General features: G+C 39.9%; 1 protein-coding gene across 2 annotated transcripts; it reads right to left on the bottom strand.

Annotated features, from left to right (window-relative positions):
* Positions 1-2,714: 2,714 nt before the first annotated feature.
* Positions 2,715-17,519, bottom strand: LOC126404538 (cerebellin-2-like). 2 transcript variants are annotated; one of them, XM_050067817.1, is made up of 3 exons: positions 17,237-17,519; positions 3,466-3,597; positions 2,715-3,198 (listed from the first exon to the last, which is right to left on the bottom strand). In XM_050067817.1, the coding sequence occupies exons 1-3, from the start codon at positions 17,517-17,519 to the stop codon at positions 2,918-2,920; spliced, it is 696 nt and encodes a 231-aa protein (XP_049923774.1). In that variant the 3' UTR covers positions 2,715-2,917. The 2 variants fall into 2 exon arrangements, with proteins under 2 accessions (XP_049923774.1, XP_049923775.1); XM_050067818.1 differs by lacking the exons at positions 2,715-3,198; positions 3,466-3,597 and adding exons at positions 14,071-14,984; positions 16,894-17,022.
* Between the last annotated feature and the right edge of the window lie 1,907 nt (positions 17,520-19,426).

The following is a 19,426-nucleotide window of genomic DNA, read 5'->3' as shown; positions in this document are numbered from 1 at the left end:
TTGTTATTGTTCGTTCATAATACCCTGGAACTGCATTTACTATCAGTAATGAGTTAATATCATGATAGCTGACACCAGTAATTCACCAGGATTCATCAAGCCAGGTGAAACCAATCCTGGATCAGTGCGCGCACGCGGCTTCCTCAAATAGACCCCGCCATTGATCACAGATTCACCGATTCACCACAGCAACAGCGGCGTACTTTACCCCGTCGGAGGCAGAAATCCTCATGGAGGCTTACGGAGAGGTAAAAGATCAAATCAAAAAGAAAGGCAACACCGCCACAGTAATAAAACGAGAGAAAGCCTGGCAAAGTATTGCAGACCGCCTGAATGCGTAAGTAGTGCACAAATACACACTCACTGCTCCGCTGAAACTATCAATTACAATCCAAATAGTTAAGTAACATCTCCGAAAACGTAGTTGTACTCTGATTATGAATCAGTTGAAACTGTAACTGAAATTGGCTGCAGATGTGAGTGAAATTGTGTAAATGTAACTCCATCAGACTGTATAACTCTTTGATGAATACATGAGCTCACTGACGTAATTGAATTTCCCTTTGGGATAAATAAAGTTCCTCTTATCTTATCTTACCTTATCTTATCTCCTCATGCTCCATGCTGCTCTGCTGTTTCAATGTTCAGGTGAACATGACTTTTTGCTATTGTCGATTAATGAACACTGTGCATTGCTTGTGATGTGCATTGATTGGTTTAATAGTCTTCATCTTATCATTTCAGATGGTCTGCAATGCTGACTATCTGATCAGCAATGTTGTGGCAAAGTGGCCCGGCTCGGTCCATGATTCCAGAGTCTTTCGGACCTCTGGACTCTATCAGCGCCTATCACAAGGTGAGCCACACAACCTCTATTAATAACCACTTTTTACATCATGGCTGTGTCAAGAATGTCACTCTATTTATGAGGTTGTGATGATGAGATTTTGTATTGACAGGTGAATTCTCTGGTGTGTTGCTGGGGGACAGGGGGTATGCCTGCCAGCCTTTTCTCCTCACACCATACACAGACCCTCAGGAAGCACAGCAGGCCTATAATCATGCCCATGCCAGGACAAGGGCCAGGATCGAAATGACCTTTGGCCTCCTGAAGGCACGCTTTCACTGTCTTAACCACTTAAGGGTCAGCCCTTTGAGGGCATGTGACATCACTGTGGCCTGTGCTGTCCTCCACAATGTGGCCTGCCTGAGGAAGGAGAGGGCCCCCAGAGTGCCATCACACATGGACTGGGACAATCCTGCCATCTTCCCTGATGACGACAGTGGTCGGCTGGTCAGGGACCAATATGTGTTAAATTATTTTAGTTAACATGCATGCTTTAAATTTAAGTTAAATATGTCCTGCAGTGGCAGAGACGCATGCTGTGAATTTCAGTTAAATATGGCCTGCATTGGCAGAGGAATTTGTGTTTTTTTATTCAATTTAAATTGATTTGGCCTCTTATGTTGTTTGTGCTGTATACTGTGTGTATACAAGCTTGCAGGGAGGCTACTGCATCCATTCATTTGTCTGTTCATTTGTTGTGTATGGATTTGTCCTGCATTTATTTCAGTGTGCAGACATGCGGGGTGTATCATATACAGACCTTTGAATGTGTATTTATTCTTGTGTTGTATAATATGCTTTGATTCCGTGCTTTCTATCTTGTAGAGTCACTGTGTGACTTCAGTTTTGAAAGGAGCTGATGGTTTACTTGCTTTGATTTATCCTTATTCAATAAAGGAATATCATGTTACTCTTTGATGTGTATTTATATTTATATGGAATGTGTATTTTACATAGTCTGTGGAAAACTGTAAATTATCTAATGATTGCAAAATCATCTAAAATCATCATTTATCTAAAATGATTGCAATTAATGATCACAAATGTTTAAATAATGACAGTGGGTCTGGTTAAATGTGATAACAATGTGCAGTGGGCAGTGGAATAACTATTGGTTTCCGTTTGTGGTGACTGCTAACTGAGATAAGGGATGAGATTAAATAGATCCTGGAACTTAACCTGGTCTGGAGCAGGCTAGCTCCAAAGAATAAATCTCCATGGTAACTTATGTCACAACATATCCCGCTGTCCACTATCCCGCTTTTGTGCAACCGGATCACGGATAAGTTGAGCCAGGATAACCAAGATATCCCGGCTTAATCCCTTATCCTAGTTTTGTGCAATAGGCCCCAGGATGACATTACCAGAAGATGTCTTTGTCATAACAACTTGACATTAACAAGAAATGCACCTCTCATAATAAGGACATCCCAAACAAATTTAATGTCAAGTTATCATGACAAAGACAACTTCTGGTAATGTCACTTTGATTAATGTCAAGTTGTCATAATCAAGACAACCCAAACAATGTCAACTTGTCATTACAAAAACCGAATGACACTTAATGACAGCAGTCATAAACGTTTATGACATGTACATAATGTTCATGACAGTGTCATGTCACCCTTATGTGGATACCTTCAAGTAAAGTGTTAGTGAAGTTTCTATCTCAGTGTCAGTTCACAGCGTTTTGCTCAAGTCTGAGCCAACCACTATTCAGTCTAGATATGCTTCTACTGAAGTTCATCTTCCTCTGGCACAATATTTATTTTCAGTGTCTGGCAGAAAACAACAAACTTCACCCAAGGTCAAGATCAGAATTCAACTTTCTTATCTCCATGGTAACAATCAGCTATATCATAAAAACAAAAACAACAAAAACATGGTGATCAAACTGACACAGTCCACACCAACAGAGTCATAAGCAGACTAAACACCAGCAGTCTGTAAACACCTCCGACCAAACAATAATTTGGGCGCAGTAGTATCGTCTTTTCTTTCACGTTTTTCAACCAAACTGAGATATACATAGATACAGAGATATACATAGATACAGAGATACATTGATTCTCACATTTGAGTGACCAAGAATCCACTGAAGGTTGTCTGGTAGTTGGTTCCCCAAACATGTGAGTTTGCAGCCAAGAGCACATACACCTGGTCTCCTGGCTGCAGCTGCAGGATCGCTGCGTTTCCTCCATTATCAGCTGTGTCACCTTCTGTTCGGTGATCACTGGTCAAAATCATGAGTTGATTGTTCTTGCAGAGCAGCAACACTGCCTGTTCATGTCCTCCAGCATGATAAAAGATGGTAAAGTAATAAACGCCTGCAACAGGGGCAACAAAGATACCTGTGGAGACAACAGGGTGGTGGTCACACTTTTCAAAATTTTACAAATGAGAAGTCACATCATGAATCATCAGTAGTCGTCAGCACTTTATTTTATTGCCTGCCAACCAAATAACTCAAAACTGAGTCTGTAATTTTTGTCCTCCTCAAATTGATTGTTTCAGTGTCTTCTTAAACATCTAGATCACATGACAGGAAGGCAGTATGTCTATTTTTCTTGATGTTTCAGCATAGCAGGTGGTACTTGATGCAGGTGACTGCGTATTACCTGTGTGTGGACTGTAGGCATCACCGATGTTTGTTATCACTGTTCTATAGATTAAAGTTTTGTCTGTGTTGAACGGTCCAATGTGTTTATCTCCTCCTCCTGTTGCTGCACTGAATATCACCTTGGTTCTTTCTGTGTAAAACAAAACATGCTGATCACGTTATTTTGTAAAGTATTTCCAGAGTCTCATGAAGAGACTTTTAGCGACCATGTGAATGAAACTTGTCTGTGAGGAGACACGTTCTCTCCTGCTACTTCCATCTTTTGTTGTTTAGTTGGTAGGACTTGTTTTGTTCCTACTCAAGTTATTGTGTGTCATCCATCATTAAACACAGTTTCACTTTACCTTTGTTCCTCAGTTCCAGAAGCTGGTTTTCACTGTCCTTCAGCCTGGTTTCACTGCTATTCAGCCTGGTTTCGCTGTTCTTCAGCCTGGTTTCACTGTTCTTCAGCCTGGTTTCACTGTCCTTCAGCCTGCTTTCACTGTCCTTCAGCCTGGTTTCACTGTCCTTCAGCCTGGTTTCGCTGTTCTTCAGCCTGGTTTCGCTGTCCTCCAGCCTGGTTTCCACAGCTGCAATCTTTTCTTTCATGGCACCGAATGCCATCAGGAGATCACACATGTCAGGCTGACATGTTTGTGTTTCATCAGGTTTTTCTGTGATGGCGTTACCATCATCCTGGGCCAAAATCAAGCTGCTGGACGGCGTTACCATCATCCTGGGCCAAAATCAAGCTGCTGGACAGCAAAACAAACAATAAAACGGCACAATTCATCTTCCAAGTTGATTCAAGATCGTTCAGTCAGCTAAACTCTGGCTGCTTTTATGGTGTTCAAAGATGACCTGTTAATTTTTAACCTCCCATTTGATACATGGCTTTATCATGTTATTTTTAAGATCAGTGGACGAGCAATGAGGAAATAACATTAATTAATAAACTAATTTCATGAACAGTGAGGGTGGGGATCAAAGATTAAACACTTTTATCTGTGGCATTCCCTCTATCAAATGAAGCCACTAATGAGCTGTACGCACAGTAACATCAGTCTGATGTGAATGAAAGGAGACATAATCCTGTTTAAATGTTTAGGAAAAAGTTTAAATTACACTGAGTCACACGCTCAACTATACTGCATGTCAATCAATGAATTAAAGAGAGAATCATTATCAACATACAATATACATGCACATTTGTCCTTGTACATTTTCACACATTACCTATGTTTTATACAGTGTATGGAAATGAATTTTGCATGATATTTAAATTACCTTCTGTTAACACTGTGTGAGTCTACAACACCTTTAAACAACCTGGCTATTCAAAGTGCTTTATTGAGACATAAAAGAAAGAGGGACTCGATATAAAGGAAATACAGAAGAATGTAAAGAAGCACACATGAAAAGAGTTAAAAATTAAGTATCACTCCAATCATTCAAATCTTTCCCCTGGCCACTTTCTTAAGCAAGATATTTGAGCTGTCTTGATAACACAAAGCAACGATCGGTTCTGAATATATTCACAAAATAAAACAAGATCCGAATCTGTTAGATAGTCTGTGTCTGTTTCCCTGACATAACCATCTGACTGGTTGGAGGTACATTGAAGGCTGGAAACCTACAAAGCACAACAGCAGAACTAAACATGAATACAATGAATTGTAAAAGGTAACTCTGAAGCTCCAGTTCTGAATAACAATGTCAACAGACTTGTTTTGACATTCTCTAACAAGGAAACAGGAGTAAAAATCAGTGAACCTTTGCCTCATTTTATGGCTTGTTTTTTGTTATTGTTCGTTCATAATACCCTGCAACTGCATTTACTATCAGTAATAAGTTAATATCATGATAGCTGACACCAGTAATACATCAATTTACTGTAGATATTGCTCACATCAATATCAATTATTTTGAAAAGTGCAGCTATCAGTGTTGAAATTACGTTTATCTTTATTATTCAACCATAAAAGCATAAGAATAAAGACCTTCCATCCTTATCAACCCTTTCTTTGTGATATATCCAGTGTGGATGGTGTTCCTCTGAAATAAGTAGGCCTGTTGTATTACACTAGATGTCTTCAACATATTTGACGCCAAAGACCTCTTAGCTGCAAAACAGATGGAGCAGGGACTTCCCTACTGAATATATATTGTATAAGTTTGAGTTTTATATAAAACTGGGACTGTAATAATGTGTAGGGTGGCCGAAAGTGCCATGAATAAGCACTTATGGCCATTATGTTTCACTAGCATTTCACCCTCGACTTACTGGTTTGTCTTGTTAAATTATGGACGGGTGCAGCTTAGCATTAACTAAGCAGCCATTTAGCAGATGATTCAGGTGTACTGTAAATTAAATGTATTTTTTTTTGTTTGGTTTTTTTGATTAAGCCATAAATTACAAAAAACAAAACAAAACTAGGCAGTCCCCCTGCAGTAACTTTGACAACCCTTTAAGGGTTGCACACCTGCTGTTGAAGACCTAGGTATTACACATTAAGCAAGATTTATACTTGTTCGTCAGCTCTATGCTGTACGCCGTAGCTTACGCACATGGCCTAAACCATTGTGAGCATTCACACTTGTTCGATGGTGTGTCTGTGTCACTCTACAGTTACACCTCCAAAACAATAGTCTGTGCTGTAAAGTTCAGCTGTTTCAGAAAGCACCCAAAACACACATGACTTCATAGAGACAATATCAAACAAAAACTTGCTTCACTATAACTCGCAGCATTCACAGACAAAGCATTTGTCTTTATTTGACCACATTTTCCCCACAAATACAACATGCTAATGTTTTTAGCACAAACCTATGGCATTTTACATTGTATAAATTAGCCTAGCAGCTAGTGGACTTTTCCTCTACTCATATGAAGCCAGGGACAACAGCAACATTTAACAAGGGTAACGTTACAAAATTCGGCTCCATTACAACTCACAACATTCACTGACAAAACAACTGTCTTATACTAAACACGTTTTCCAAACAAATATAACATGCTAATGTTATTAGCACAAGCCTTTTATCCCTTCAGCTATTGGGTTACTAAACTTAGATGGTAATTAGTTTAGCAAATGTCCTAACAGCATAGAAGGGATTAAGGACTTTCTTTCTCATATTTTATATTTATATTTATACTTGTGTCTTTTAACTGACATTTAACTTGTATGCCCAATCACCGACCTGGTTGTCTGTTTTACTGGACTGTGCTTGGCATGGATTAGTGTGGTGGTGGTGTCGTTGTTTGTTTGTACATTGTGGGATGGGGAAGCTACAAACGAATTGTGGGATCAATAAATTTGTTTCTATAAATTATTAATATGCACTTATTAACAGCTCATAATGCATCTTTGTAGCTACTGGATCTAAAGTGGGAAGTGTCGTATAAAGGTTAATAAATAATTAATATGCACTTATTAACAGCTCATAATGCGTCTTTGCAGCTACCGGATCTAAAGTGGGAACAGTGTCGTATAAAGGTTAATAAATTATTAATATGCATTTTTTAACAGCTCATAATGCGTCTTTGCAGCTACCGGATCTAAAGTGGGAACAGTGTCGTATAAAGGTTAATAAATTATTAATATGGACTTATTAACAGCTCATAATGCGTCTTTGCAGCTACTGGATCTAAAGTGGGAACAGTGTCTTGTTGACATTCAAACTCTTTATTATGCACTCACTGAAGTTAATAATTCTATTAATTATGCACCTATTGCAACATCCAGATATCAATCTTTATTTCAACATTAAAGAATTCTGATGCGTTCTTTTCACTCTAGTATGTTGTTATTTTCTTTAGCAAAGGGTTATGGGAATCTCATTTCCTCAAAATGGCATATTAAGACAAACATGAGTTATTTGAACTTAAACATTTGAGCAGATTGATTCAAAGTTAGCTGCTTTATTCACTCGTGATGAGAATTCAACCTACTAATGGTGGTGAAAACACAACACAAGGAGATATTTCCTTTTCATATTGATTTTTAATGCAACCACTATTGTCAAAAACAGGAAAAAAGAATTGGAAACCCTGATAGTTGAGTTCTAAAAAAATGATGGATCTGAGTTCATTTGGCTTCATCAAAAGTTTTGTTACTTAGATTGACTGTTCGTGAATACAGTGTTCCACAAAGCTCCCTGTAACCCGTCAGTTTTCTGAAAGTGAGTGACAAAAGTCTCAACATCAGCCAGGCCAAAGGTGGCCAGGTCAGTGATGTCCTCAGGCCAGTTGCTTAGGTCAAACATGGTGGCAGCAGCCTTCAAGACACCCATATCAAGATTGCCAAACTGCGTGGTGAGGTTGTCACAGAAGCCACTGATTAGTTTATCTTTCACTTTGTGGAAGTCATCATCATCCACTTGTTTCCTGTTGTGTTTTACACCAGAGAAGGTGTTTCCGGGAAAAGGCCCCACTTCATCCAGGAACTGCTTCAGATGTTGACCTAGGACTGTCTGAAACACGGAGGAAAAAAACTTTCACTGTCACGATTGCTAAACATACACCGTAGCATAGTAATTCCTCTCTAGGGAATTTATTGTGTTTACGTGCATGGCTACAAGAGCCAGGGTTGTCTTCTGCAGTCCATCTGACACCATCTGCAACCATCTGCAATGTCAGCCCATCCCTCTGAAAGAGAAGGCTCAGAATTAAACCCATAGAGACATTTAATCTAACTTCCCTTGTTTTTAATCCACAGCCTAGTACTGAAGTAGCCTGGAAATCCAGACCCAAATCTAGAAAGATTTAGGATCTGGCCATGAGTAATGAAAATGGCCCAACTTGAGGGGCGGCACCAATCATGCATTTGAAAATATCACTGCACGCAATTGGATAACACTACGACCAATCAGAGCAATACACAGGGTGACATATACGCTTAGCTACCAGCGAAGCTAACTGGTAGATTAGACTCTTGCCGTATCCGGTCGGCAAAACAGCAAAAACGTCCTTCTTGCAAAGGAAAGACTCGAGCGCCGTCTTCTGTTCCTCTTTTAGAGAAAAAGCCAAGTCTAACTCGTTCATTGTAGTGGCCAAAGCCGTTTCAAACAACTGGTGTTCATCCGTAGCCATCTTGCAGTGTTTACTGACTGATTCCGGACTTCGTTGTCGCAGCGGCTCCAACGGCATAGGTAATGAGCATCATTACTGATTGCCAGAGTGACTTGCTGAGCAAATTCAGATTGTGCTCACGGGAGAACTCTGGATTTCCAGGGTAGTACTGAATTACTCTCACAATGGTTTCACAAGAGTGATAATAAAACACTTACACACTGAGCCCGATACAAACTTGAAAAAAAAATTGCCAAAATGTATGAAATGCTCCTTTAACCTTACTGACAGAGAGGAATGAAGTCAGGCTATGGCGTCAGCAAATCAGCAGGAGTTAGCATGAACATGATGCAGCCTTTTATCCATTAGCCTGCTCAACATAACACACAGCTCATCCATGCTCCTAACACATTCACTCTGCTCATCCTGCTTCACACATTTACTGTCACTCTTGTATCTCAACCATATGCATCGTCACACACATTTCACTCACTTTAACTCACACAGAACGTCATTAGCGACGCACTTAGCTACCAACGCTATTTCTAGAGGCACCCTTCACGAGCCGTGACACATACACACTCTCTTAATTGCGGTCAAAGTCAATGTCTCTGAGTGTCAGTTTTACACCAAGGTTTTGCTAAAACATACTACTGTTATCTGGGTGTTCATTATACTTAGGCTGACCAAACGTCCTCTTGTGCCCGGACATGTCCACTTTTCACGTCCCGTCCGGGGCGTCCGGGACTGATGATAATGTCCGGTTTTCTGTGTGTTTGTGTGTGTGTGTTAGAGTGTGGCACGGGCCACATATTTCTGTCCGAACCCGAACCGAGCCCGACATTATTTAATGGCCAAAGCACTGAGTTTGTGTCACACAGTTGTTACGGTTACAGGCTATTTAACAGGCCGGGCGTGCTCAGCAGAGAGGGAGACCTCCGTGTTTGATAAGGGAGCGGGAGGCGGGAGGTCAGACGCTTCCAGCGAGAGGAGAGGGAGAAATATAACAAAATAAGATAAAATACGAGAAACCTGTCTCCCTCTTTAATTTTATTTTCAGTGTTTAATCAAGGTGGAGGTGGGCGGCTGGAGGTCCGAGACTTCCAGCGAGGAGAGAGGTAGAAACAAACAGCCAATGTGTGTCTGTGTGTTATGTTCAGGTGTTGTCACGTAAATAACAGTGTCCAAGCAATAAACAGGACAGACAACAGGATTTTATTTATTTTTACACTACATTTTCACTGAAAGCTGACCGAATCCGACCCGAGCCCGAATACAATTTATAGCTACATTTCTGACCAAACCCGGCCCGACCTGTCGGGTACCGTCGGGCTCGGATCGCCACACTCTAGTGTGTGTATGTGTCCCCTATTGGGGCCTATCTGAATTTCTGTCTTTGAGAGATATTATTTTGTAATATAACTGAATTTTCTATCCATACCTATAAATTTTAAATATATTAAAAAGATAAGGCATCTTTGAGTAAGCTGCGAGTATCATTTAAGTAGGCTATCTCGTGGCCAGCCAAATGTGGCATGACCTTCATCTCTGTAGCTAAAGTTGCTAGCCTAATTATTACTGACTGAATGAACCGAGTACACCTCTTCTGATTAACTGTAACATTACCGTCATTATCATAAACATCAAAATTTAGAACACACAGTCACATGTTATAACTTTGTAAGGCCATCATGTACATGATTAGCTGAGTTGCTAGTGTTAGCTATCACAAAGAACTAGAACTAGCTAAAATCAACAAGCTAACATTAGCCTATAGACGAATTCGGCGAGCAATTTGTGTATGCTGCCATCTTGCGGCGGCGCCATTGCTGCGGTGACGTGTCAGTCAGCAATTCATTATGCTGTCATTGTGAACTGACTCTCTACAATGACAGCATAATGAATAGCTGGATTGATGATGTTAGACAGTGGCCTCCGGTAATTGATGAAGGTATCTTTTTAATATAGAAATGAATCATTTGTTTGAGCGATAAGCAGGAAAGATTAGAGTAATAGGGAGATAATAGACTATCATTAAACACTGTAATATAACGTTAGCATACGTTACGTGAGCTGACGTTAGCAAGCTAGCGTGACATTTGATCATTATGGATAGGTTACGTGACTAAAAACAACAACAACACGTGTTTGTGTTTTGTTTTAGGTATCAAAGAATATTTTATTGATCGCCTGGCCTCCGATGACCAGAAAAACGGCAATTACAGGTCTCTGATTGAGGGTCAAAATTACTTGAGCTCCGGATGGGTCGGGCAAATTTTACACCGCCTTTTAGACGACCATCACATCATATTGAAGGCGATCAATATTGATCGCCTTCAATATGATGTGATGGTCACGTAGCCTGTCCATAATGATTAAATGTCATGCTGCTAGCTTGCTAACGTCAGCACGCGTAACGTATGCTAACCTTATATTAAACAGTGTTTAATGATACTATCTCCCTATTACTCTAATCTTTCCTGCTTATCGCTCAAACAAATGATTCATTTATAAATTAATATGGGTGCTCATTTAAGATACCTTCATCAGTTACCGGAGGCCACTGTCTAAAGCTGCGTTCACACCAAACGCGAATTCGCAAATTCGCGTGTCAAGATTACAAACAAAGTCAATGCAAAGACGCGATTAGACGCGAATTCGCGCCGGGCGGCGCGATGGACGCATCTAGCGCGACGCGATGGACGCGATAGAGGCGTTCAGCGCGGCGCGATAGACGCGAAATTCACGTCCAACGCCTCATCGCTCGAGTTGAAAATATTGAACTTTTGAGGCGAATTTGCGTGACGCTGTGCCGCGAAAGCCAATCAGCGTTGAGATTCNGGACTTCCAGAGGAGGTAAACAACAAAGCAGCGATGGTGGTTATCTCCGCCATGGTCGTCAGTGACGTCTTGACGCCCCGACGTCCAGTTGTTGATGCCGAGATGAAGGAGAAACTTATCATTGCGGTGTGCGGCTACCTGGAGCTATATGATACTACGTGTCTACTCTGCAGAGACCGCAACAAAAAGGAGCAGGCTTGGGTGAAAGTTGCCGAGGAAACTGGTCTACTTGGTAAGTTCTGTAAATATGTGTGTTTAATTAGTTTGCAGAATGGTTGTACTATGAACGTTAGCACTAGCTTAGCTCCGGTTAGCACAGCCGGCTTCCCCGCTACTCGCGCGGATGACGCGAATGAACAAAATGGTCAGGCGTCCAAACTCGGGCGTGACGGGCGGCGCCTTACTCGCGTCACGCGCGTGCAATTCGCTTCACTCGCGTCTGGTGTGAACGCACAGTAACATCATCAATCCAGCTATTCATGATGCTGTCATTGTAGAGAGTCAGTTCACAATGACACCATAGTGAAGTGATGACTGACACATGTCACCGCAGCAATGGCGCCGCAGCTAGATGGCGGCATACACAAATCGCTCGCCGAATTCATCTATAGCCTACTTTAACAAACTAACTTACCACAGGGGCAAAAACAGATGAAACATCGTCCTCAGAGTCCTGACGGTAAGTGTTGCATCCTACTCCAACTGGAGCGGCACTGGAGGGACTTGCATCAGTTGTTTCAACCATCTCAGCATTGCTAGGTTCTGTGCTCTGATGAGGAGTGGCGAGCATAGCTGGCGAGTGGCACCCAGCGTGACCGTCATGCAGTGAGTTGAGTTCCGTGTGTGTGCATGCACGCGCATGTGGAGCCAGATCAGGTGCAGCAAAAGCCACTATTTTTTCTGTTCATAAGTTTTTATTGAAATTATTCAAGCGACAAAAGTGACGTTCAGATACCCATACCTAATGACGTTGTAAATAACATGCATTTCGATATTACTTTGACTTTTTTTCTTTTCTTTTGTGCTGTCCCGGAATTGTCCCAGACACATCATCTTTGTGTCCCAGGAGCAATTTTTTATAGTCCCCTGGACATCGGGACACCGTTAGTTTCGAGCCCTGAGAGCAGATTAATGATTTATTAACCTTTTTAGACAATACTGTTCCCACTTTAGATCGGGTAGCTGCAAAGGATCATTATTAACTATTAATAACACCTTATTAATTTAATCTGACAGGGTCTTAGTGTCTTATAAACCAGAAATAAATGTGGTTATTGGTCTATAATTAACCCTTATAAATCATTATTAATGTAAATAGACATCTTATTAATTAATATTTAGGATAGCTTTATAAACTTATCAAGTTTCTATTAAGTGCTTATAATGCTCCTATATGCAATAATAACTGTTAATTATGCTATAATTAACACTTATATAGTCGTATTAATGGTAATAAAAATAAACATTTTTATTCTGTCTAAGTGCTCATTAACTGGTTAGTTGGTGCTTATTAAGCATAACGCTTATTACAGTACCTTAATATAAAGTTTTACCCAATTTCTTAATATTAAGAAGATTTTGTTTCGCCTTTTTTCTCTTCCACATACCCCTTTTCCACCAAAATTAGCATGTGTACGCTATGTCTGGCCTGCTTGAAGCAGACACGAAACTCCTTCCTCATGGCAGCTTTTCTGAGGAGTAGGCAAGTTTAGCGCCAGCAGCTACAACACAAACACTGCCAGCTAACTTTCTTATATTCTTCTGAGCTGAATCAATGCAGAAGTTACGTCATAGGCTCTGCGTCAACATAGAGCCTACACCGTAGCCTGACGTGCACCTCCCCAGAAATGTAACTACACATTGCGGTGACACAGACCACCTGTCTATTTTTGTAAGCTGAAACCATTTCCCTCAGTGGAAACAGAGCTTTATTTATTTAATTTCACAGATAAGAAACAATAAATTGTGAAGACAATAAAGCCTCCACAAAAATAGCATTAGCAAGTCTTGTGTGTGATTTATCCTGGCTTCATATGAGCAGAGGAAATCTCCACTGTTCACTAGGCTAATTTATACAATGTAAAATGCCATAGGCTTGTGCTAATAATGTTAGCATGTTGTATTTGTTTCAAAAACGTGTTTAGTGTAAGACAGTTGTTTTGTCAGTGAACCTTGTGAGCTGTGATGGAGCTGAATTCTGTAACATTACCTTTGTTAAATGTTGCTGTTGTCCCTGGCTTCATATGAGTAGAGGAAAAATCCGCTAACTGCTAGGCTAATTTATACAATGTAAAATGCCATAGGCTTGTGCTAAAAACATTAGCATGTTGTATTTGTGGGGAAAATGTGTCCAGATAAAGACAAGTGTTTGTCTGTGAATGCTGCGAGTTATAGTGAAGCTGATTTGTGTACTTGTGTTTGAAATTGTCCCTATTAGGTCATGTTTAATGTGTGTTTTGAAGCCAACGTGGAAGTGATTTAAAAAGAATAATGCAGTCCATTGTTAAAAGGTGAATAATGCCAGGAAAGCGTGACTTTGATTCGCAGGTATGAAATGATAGAAAATATATCAAGAAACTGTCACAGCTTGAGTGTCTTAAGTTGTGTTTTTTATTTAATTTATTCATGTTGTTTCATGTTTTACTTTGAAACTAACATCTCCTCATTTCAGATCACTTCACTTCCTGCCCCTGTGTGTTTTCCCTCCCTTTCTCGTTTGAATTCAAATGAATCCAAATTATAAAGCACTACTATGTTTTCACTTTCTGGCTCAAAAAAGAGCCTTTTAACTCAACATTTCCTCTGTATGTGCTACTTATTTTACACTGGAACATAAACAGTGCAGAGATGACCCAAATAATCATTGCAAGCAGTTGTATTTATTAAACAATCGCACGAAATACACACATTTAATTTACATTAATACGCTTCTCACTCTAACTAATCAATAATTGCTTGTTTGATTTCTGCATGTGGCTACTTATCAGGTCAGCAAGTTTGGCATTACAAACGTTGCTGTTTTATTGTGCAGTGACTCAACTGCAGATTTCATTGCATTTTTGTCTGTTGGATTGTCGAGATTTTAACAATCATTGTATTAATTCTTTATGTCTATATGGGCTTTGTTTACACTTTAAATATTATTTAAATGTCCTCTCAAACTTTGGTTAAATTTCAACAGACAATGAGATGAGTGCAGTGATATCAGATTAAAGTCAATTTTCACCATCACAATTATAAAATAAAGCAGTAAACTTAACAGCGAGGACTCATTGTCATTCATTTCTTTGAATTTAGGAGAAACACAACAGCTCACTTTGAAGTCCAGTGGTAATAAATCCATTCTCACATTTGACTGACCAAAAAACCACTGAAAGTTGTGTGGTAGTCAGATCCCCAAACATATGTATCTGCAATCATGCGCACATACACTTGGTCCCCTTCCTGCAGCTGCAGAAACGCTGCGTTTCCTCCATTATGAGCCGTTTCATGGACTGCTGGATGATTCTGTGTCATGACCATGCGCTGGTTATTCTTGTAGAGAAACAGCATTGTTCCATGGTGTGGTCCAGCATGATGGAAGATAGTAAAGTAATAGACACCTGCAACAGGTGCAACAAAAATACCTGTGGGGAAACAGCATTTTTTTAATATTAGAACTTAGAACTCAAATCACAAATCATTAGTAGTCTTTAGCACTGTTTTATTTCATTGCCTTCCAACTAAATAAACCAAAAGTTAGTTTGGTTCTTTCCCTCAAATATGTGGTTTCAATGTGTTCTTAGACATCTAGAATTGTATATTTAAGGGCAGCGTCTAATTTTCTTGATGTTTTAGCTAATTTTTTCCTGGACTTGATAAAGTTTTGTACTATGTGTTACCTTCTGTGCCTTATTGTGTATCATTTTATGATAGCTTGTGTGTTTGTGTTTTCTCTTCTGGTGTGTATATGGTGCAGCCTGACTGGAGAGACACTATAGACTGTGTAAAATAATAGAGGTAGCTATCGTGATGTCCACTATTAGTTTGTGGACTTCCATTTTGAAGCCTCAGAATCAGCATTTTAGTCGCTGCCATATTGTTTTTTGGGGGCAAGAAATGAGCATATGTAGGCAAGAGGGTGGAGCCGTGGAGGAGCGAGGTGTGGATCTGACCACAGATAGCCTGTCACTCAGAGCATCACGCCCTTAATTGTGTCTAACTTTAAGCCTTAATAAAAAGTAAACAGGGGAGTTACATAAAATGTATCCTCTGTACATTTGTCATGAATGTTGAAATTTGCTACAGAGACCAAGACTGTTTTTCTAACATGTTTATTTCTGCTGTAAATTTGGGCATTTTAACATAGTGTCTGAAGAAACTTATGAAGAAACCTATTTAGAAGGGCCAGGAACACTGTAGCTCTCTCTTTCTCTCTTACTCATGGCCGTAGTTGCAGCAGCCTAAGATGTGACCATCCTAATTTTTCACTTTTTTTTAAGTGTTTGATTTTGGTTTAGGTAAAGGGGAGGGCCCCAGTATTAGATTTCTTAATTATTGATTTTGGGAGTAACATTTCTGAAACAAAATTGTTTATCTGTAACTCCTTGACACTGTGAATTATGTTACTGGTCTCTTAGGACGCATTCAAACTGGCGGTATTTGGTCTGCTTTAAACGAACCCCGGTCCGCTTCCACGGATAGTTCAGTTTGTTTGGAGTGATGTGAACGCTCATTTTAACTCTTGTGCAGACCAAACGAGCGAAACCTGGTCCGCTTGAAAACTGGGGGTCTCGTTTCATTTGCAAGTGAACCCTGGTGCGGTTCGCTTTCAGTGGGAAATGTAAACAGACTATCCAGTGGACCAAAGAGAGGAAGTGATGTACAGTGCAGTGCATTTTGGGTAGAAAAAAACAAAGCCAACAGCGTGAAGATAGCTCACTGCTTTGCCTGCTGCTCATACTGGGAAGCGTAAATAATTAGCTTTAAACAGCAAATTAAAACAGAAACCCCAAGACTGCATAAATGTGGTGTTGCTCCATTGTTTTTGTGGTGACCAAGCTGGCTGAAAGGGATGGATTTCCATTTTCAGCCCTGTCCAATTCATGAGCCGGGTTTTCTTCTTCCTCATGCTTTTTGTCTTCCTGGTCAGTGGTCGTTTCGGGCAATACTGCTCCCAAACGAGCAGCTGTTGTAACTGCGTGACGCTGTCCAGGCGTTTTGGTCGGCTTGGAAAAGTGTAGCGTGAAAGTGAACCGAACCAAATGAAGGTGTGGATTTTTTTGGCATTTCCTGCCCAATGAAACTGAGTCCCCCGGACTGACCTGGTGTGAATGCGCCCTTTGAAACAATAACATTTCTGGGGGTCATAATACACATAACTCGTGTACACACTTCGACCCCAAAGCCTCAACAACATTTTTATTCATTTTACTTATTTATCTGCTGCAATTAATGATCTTTTCCCCGCCTTTTTTCCAAAAATAACCACATTACATTTAACTTGTTTTTTATAATACTCATGCAACAGTAAACCTGCAGGTGACTGCGTATTACCTGTGTGTGGACTGTAGGCATCACCGATGTTTGTTATCACTCTTCTGTAGATTAAAGTTTTGTCTGTGTTAAACGGTCCAATGTAATTTCCTCCTCCTGTTGCTGCACTGAATATCACCTTGGTTCTTTCTGTGTAAAACAAAACATGCTGATCACGTTATTTTGTAAAGTATTTCCAGAGTCTCATGAAGAGACTTTTAGCGACCATGTGAATGAAACTTGTCTGTGAGGAGACACGTTCTCTCCTGCTACTTCCATCTTTTGTTGTTTAGTTGGTAGGACTTGTTTTGTTCCTACTCAAGTTATTGTGTGTCATCCATCATTAAACACAGTTTCACTTTACCTTTGTTTCTCAGTTCCAGAAGCTGGCTTTCACTGTCCCTCAGCCTGGTTTCACTGTCTTTCAGCCTGGTTTCACTGTTCTTCAGCCTGGTTTCGCTGTCCTCCAGCCTGGTTTCCATAACTGCAATCTTTTCTTTCATGGCACCAAATGCCATCAGGAGATCACACATGTCAGGTTGACATGATCGTGTTTCATCAGGTTTTTCTGTGATGGCGTTACCATCATCCTGGGCCAAAATCAAGCTGCTGGACAGCAAAACAAACAATAAAATGGCGAAATTCATCTTCCAAGTTGATTCAAGATCGTTCAGTCAGCTAAACTCTGACTGATGTGATCCCTCTGGCTGCTTTTATGGTGTTCAAAGATGACCTGTTAATTTTTAACCTCCCATTTGATACATGGCTTTATCATGTTGTTTTTAAGATCAGTGGACGAGCAATGAGGAAATAACATTAATTAATAAACTAATTTCATGAACAGTGAGGGTGGGGTTCAGTGATTGAAGACTTATTTGTGGCATTCCTTCTATCAAATGAAGCCACTAATGAGCTGTACCCACAGTAACATCAGTCTGATGTGAATGAAAGGAGACATAATCCGGTTTAAATGTTTAGGAAAAAGTTTAAATTACACTGAGTCACACGCTCAGCTGTACTGCATGTCAATCAATGAATTAAAGAGAGAATCATTATCAACATACAATATACATGCACATTTGTCTTTGTACATTTTCACACATTACCTATGTTTTATACAGTGTATGGAAATGAATGTTGCATGATATTTAAATTACCTTCTGTTAACACTTTGTGACTCTACAACACCTTTAAACAACCTGGCTATTCAAAGTGCTTTATTGAGACATAAAAGAAAGAGGGACTCGATATAAAGGAAATACAGAAGAATGTAAAGAAGCACACATGAAGAGTTAAAAATTAAGCATCACTCCAATCATTCAAATTGATCGCGTGGCCACTTTCTTAAGCAAGATATTTGAGCTGTCTTGATAACACAAAGCAACAATCAATTCTGAATATATTCACAAAAAAAAACAAGATCCAAATATGTTAGTCTGTGTCTGTTTTCCTGACATGTCAATGTCAACAGACTTGTTTTGACATTCTCCAACAAGGAAACAGGAGTAAAAATCAGTGAACCTTTGCCTCATTTTATGGCTTGTTTTTTGTTATTGTTCGTTCATAATACCCTGTGTAACCGGTCTGGTCTGACACTCGGGATGGCTATGAACTCTGCGTTGTGTTGTGGGTGATGAGGAAGGAGACGAGGATAACCTCTGCTTTGCTGACCGGGGGGGGATTTATTCTCTGTGCAAAACACACAAAAATCAGTACAGCAACTTCTCATGACCAGCTTTCCACAGCAACACCTCTCCTCACAGCGTCCAGAAAACGAGTGAGGAGGATAGCGCAAATTCACAGGAAGCGACGTCATTACAAGGTCGAAGGTCACACAACAAAAATACAACTTACCAAAATAAAAGCTCCCCCAAAATAAATACAGAGAAAGGTATAAACACATGAAAAACATCAGAATATGAACATACATAGAAAAATGGATTTGGTGAAATACACCTACTAAAAATATACATCGGTTACACCTGCAACTGCATTTACTATCAGTAATAAGTTAATATCATGATAGCTGACACCAGTAATATATAAATTTACTGTAGATATTGCTCACATCAGCTTTTTCTTTTGAAAAGTGCAGCTATCAGTGTTGAAATTATGTTTATCTTTATTATTCAACCATAAAAGCATAAGAATAAAGACCTTCCGTCCTTATCAACCCTTTCTTTGTGATATATCCAGTGTGGATGGTGTTCCTCTGAAATAAGTAGGCCTGTTGTATTACACCAGATGTCTTCAACATATTTGACGCCAAAGACCTCTTAGCTGCAAAACAGATGGAGCAGGGACTTCCCTACTGAATATATGTTGTATTAATTTGAGTTTTATATAAAACTGGGACTGTAATAATGTGTAGGGTGGCCTAAAGTGCCATGAATAAGCACTTATGGCCATTATGTTTCACGAGCATTTCACCCCCGACTAACTGGTTTGTCTTGTTAAATTATGGACGGGTGCAGCTTAGCATTAACTAAGCAGCCATTTAGCAGATGATTCAGGTGTACTGTAAATTATTATTTTGTTTTGTTTTTTGATTAAG

Source organism: Epinephelus moara, chromosome 17, assembly GCF_006386435.1.
Source record: "Epinephelus moara isolate mb chromosome 17, YSFRI_EMoa_1.0, whole genome shotgun sequence".
Taxonomy (NCBI): domain Eukaryota; kingdom Metazoa; phylum Chordata; class Actinopteri; order Perciformes; family Serranidae; genus Epinephelus; species Epinephelus moara.
This window is presented reverse-complemented; position numbering and strand designations above follow the sequence as displayed.

Bases quoted from the DNA above. Each gene is read 5' to 3' on its own strand.
- LOC126404538 (XM_050067817.1), bottom strand. From the start codon at position 17,519: ATGAATTTCGCCATTTTATTGTTTGTTTTGCTGTCCAGCAGCTTGATT. The intron at 3,598-17,236 runs GTAAAGTGAAAC...TGTTTTACACAG, and splicing joins TCTGGAACTGAGAAACAAAG to AAAGAACCAAGGTGATATTC. The intron at 3,199-3,465 runs GTAATACGCAGT...TTGTCTCCACAG, and splicing joins TGCCTACAGTCCACACACAG to GTATCTTTGTTGCCCCTGTT.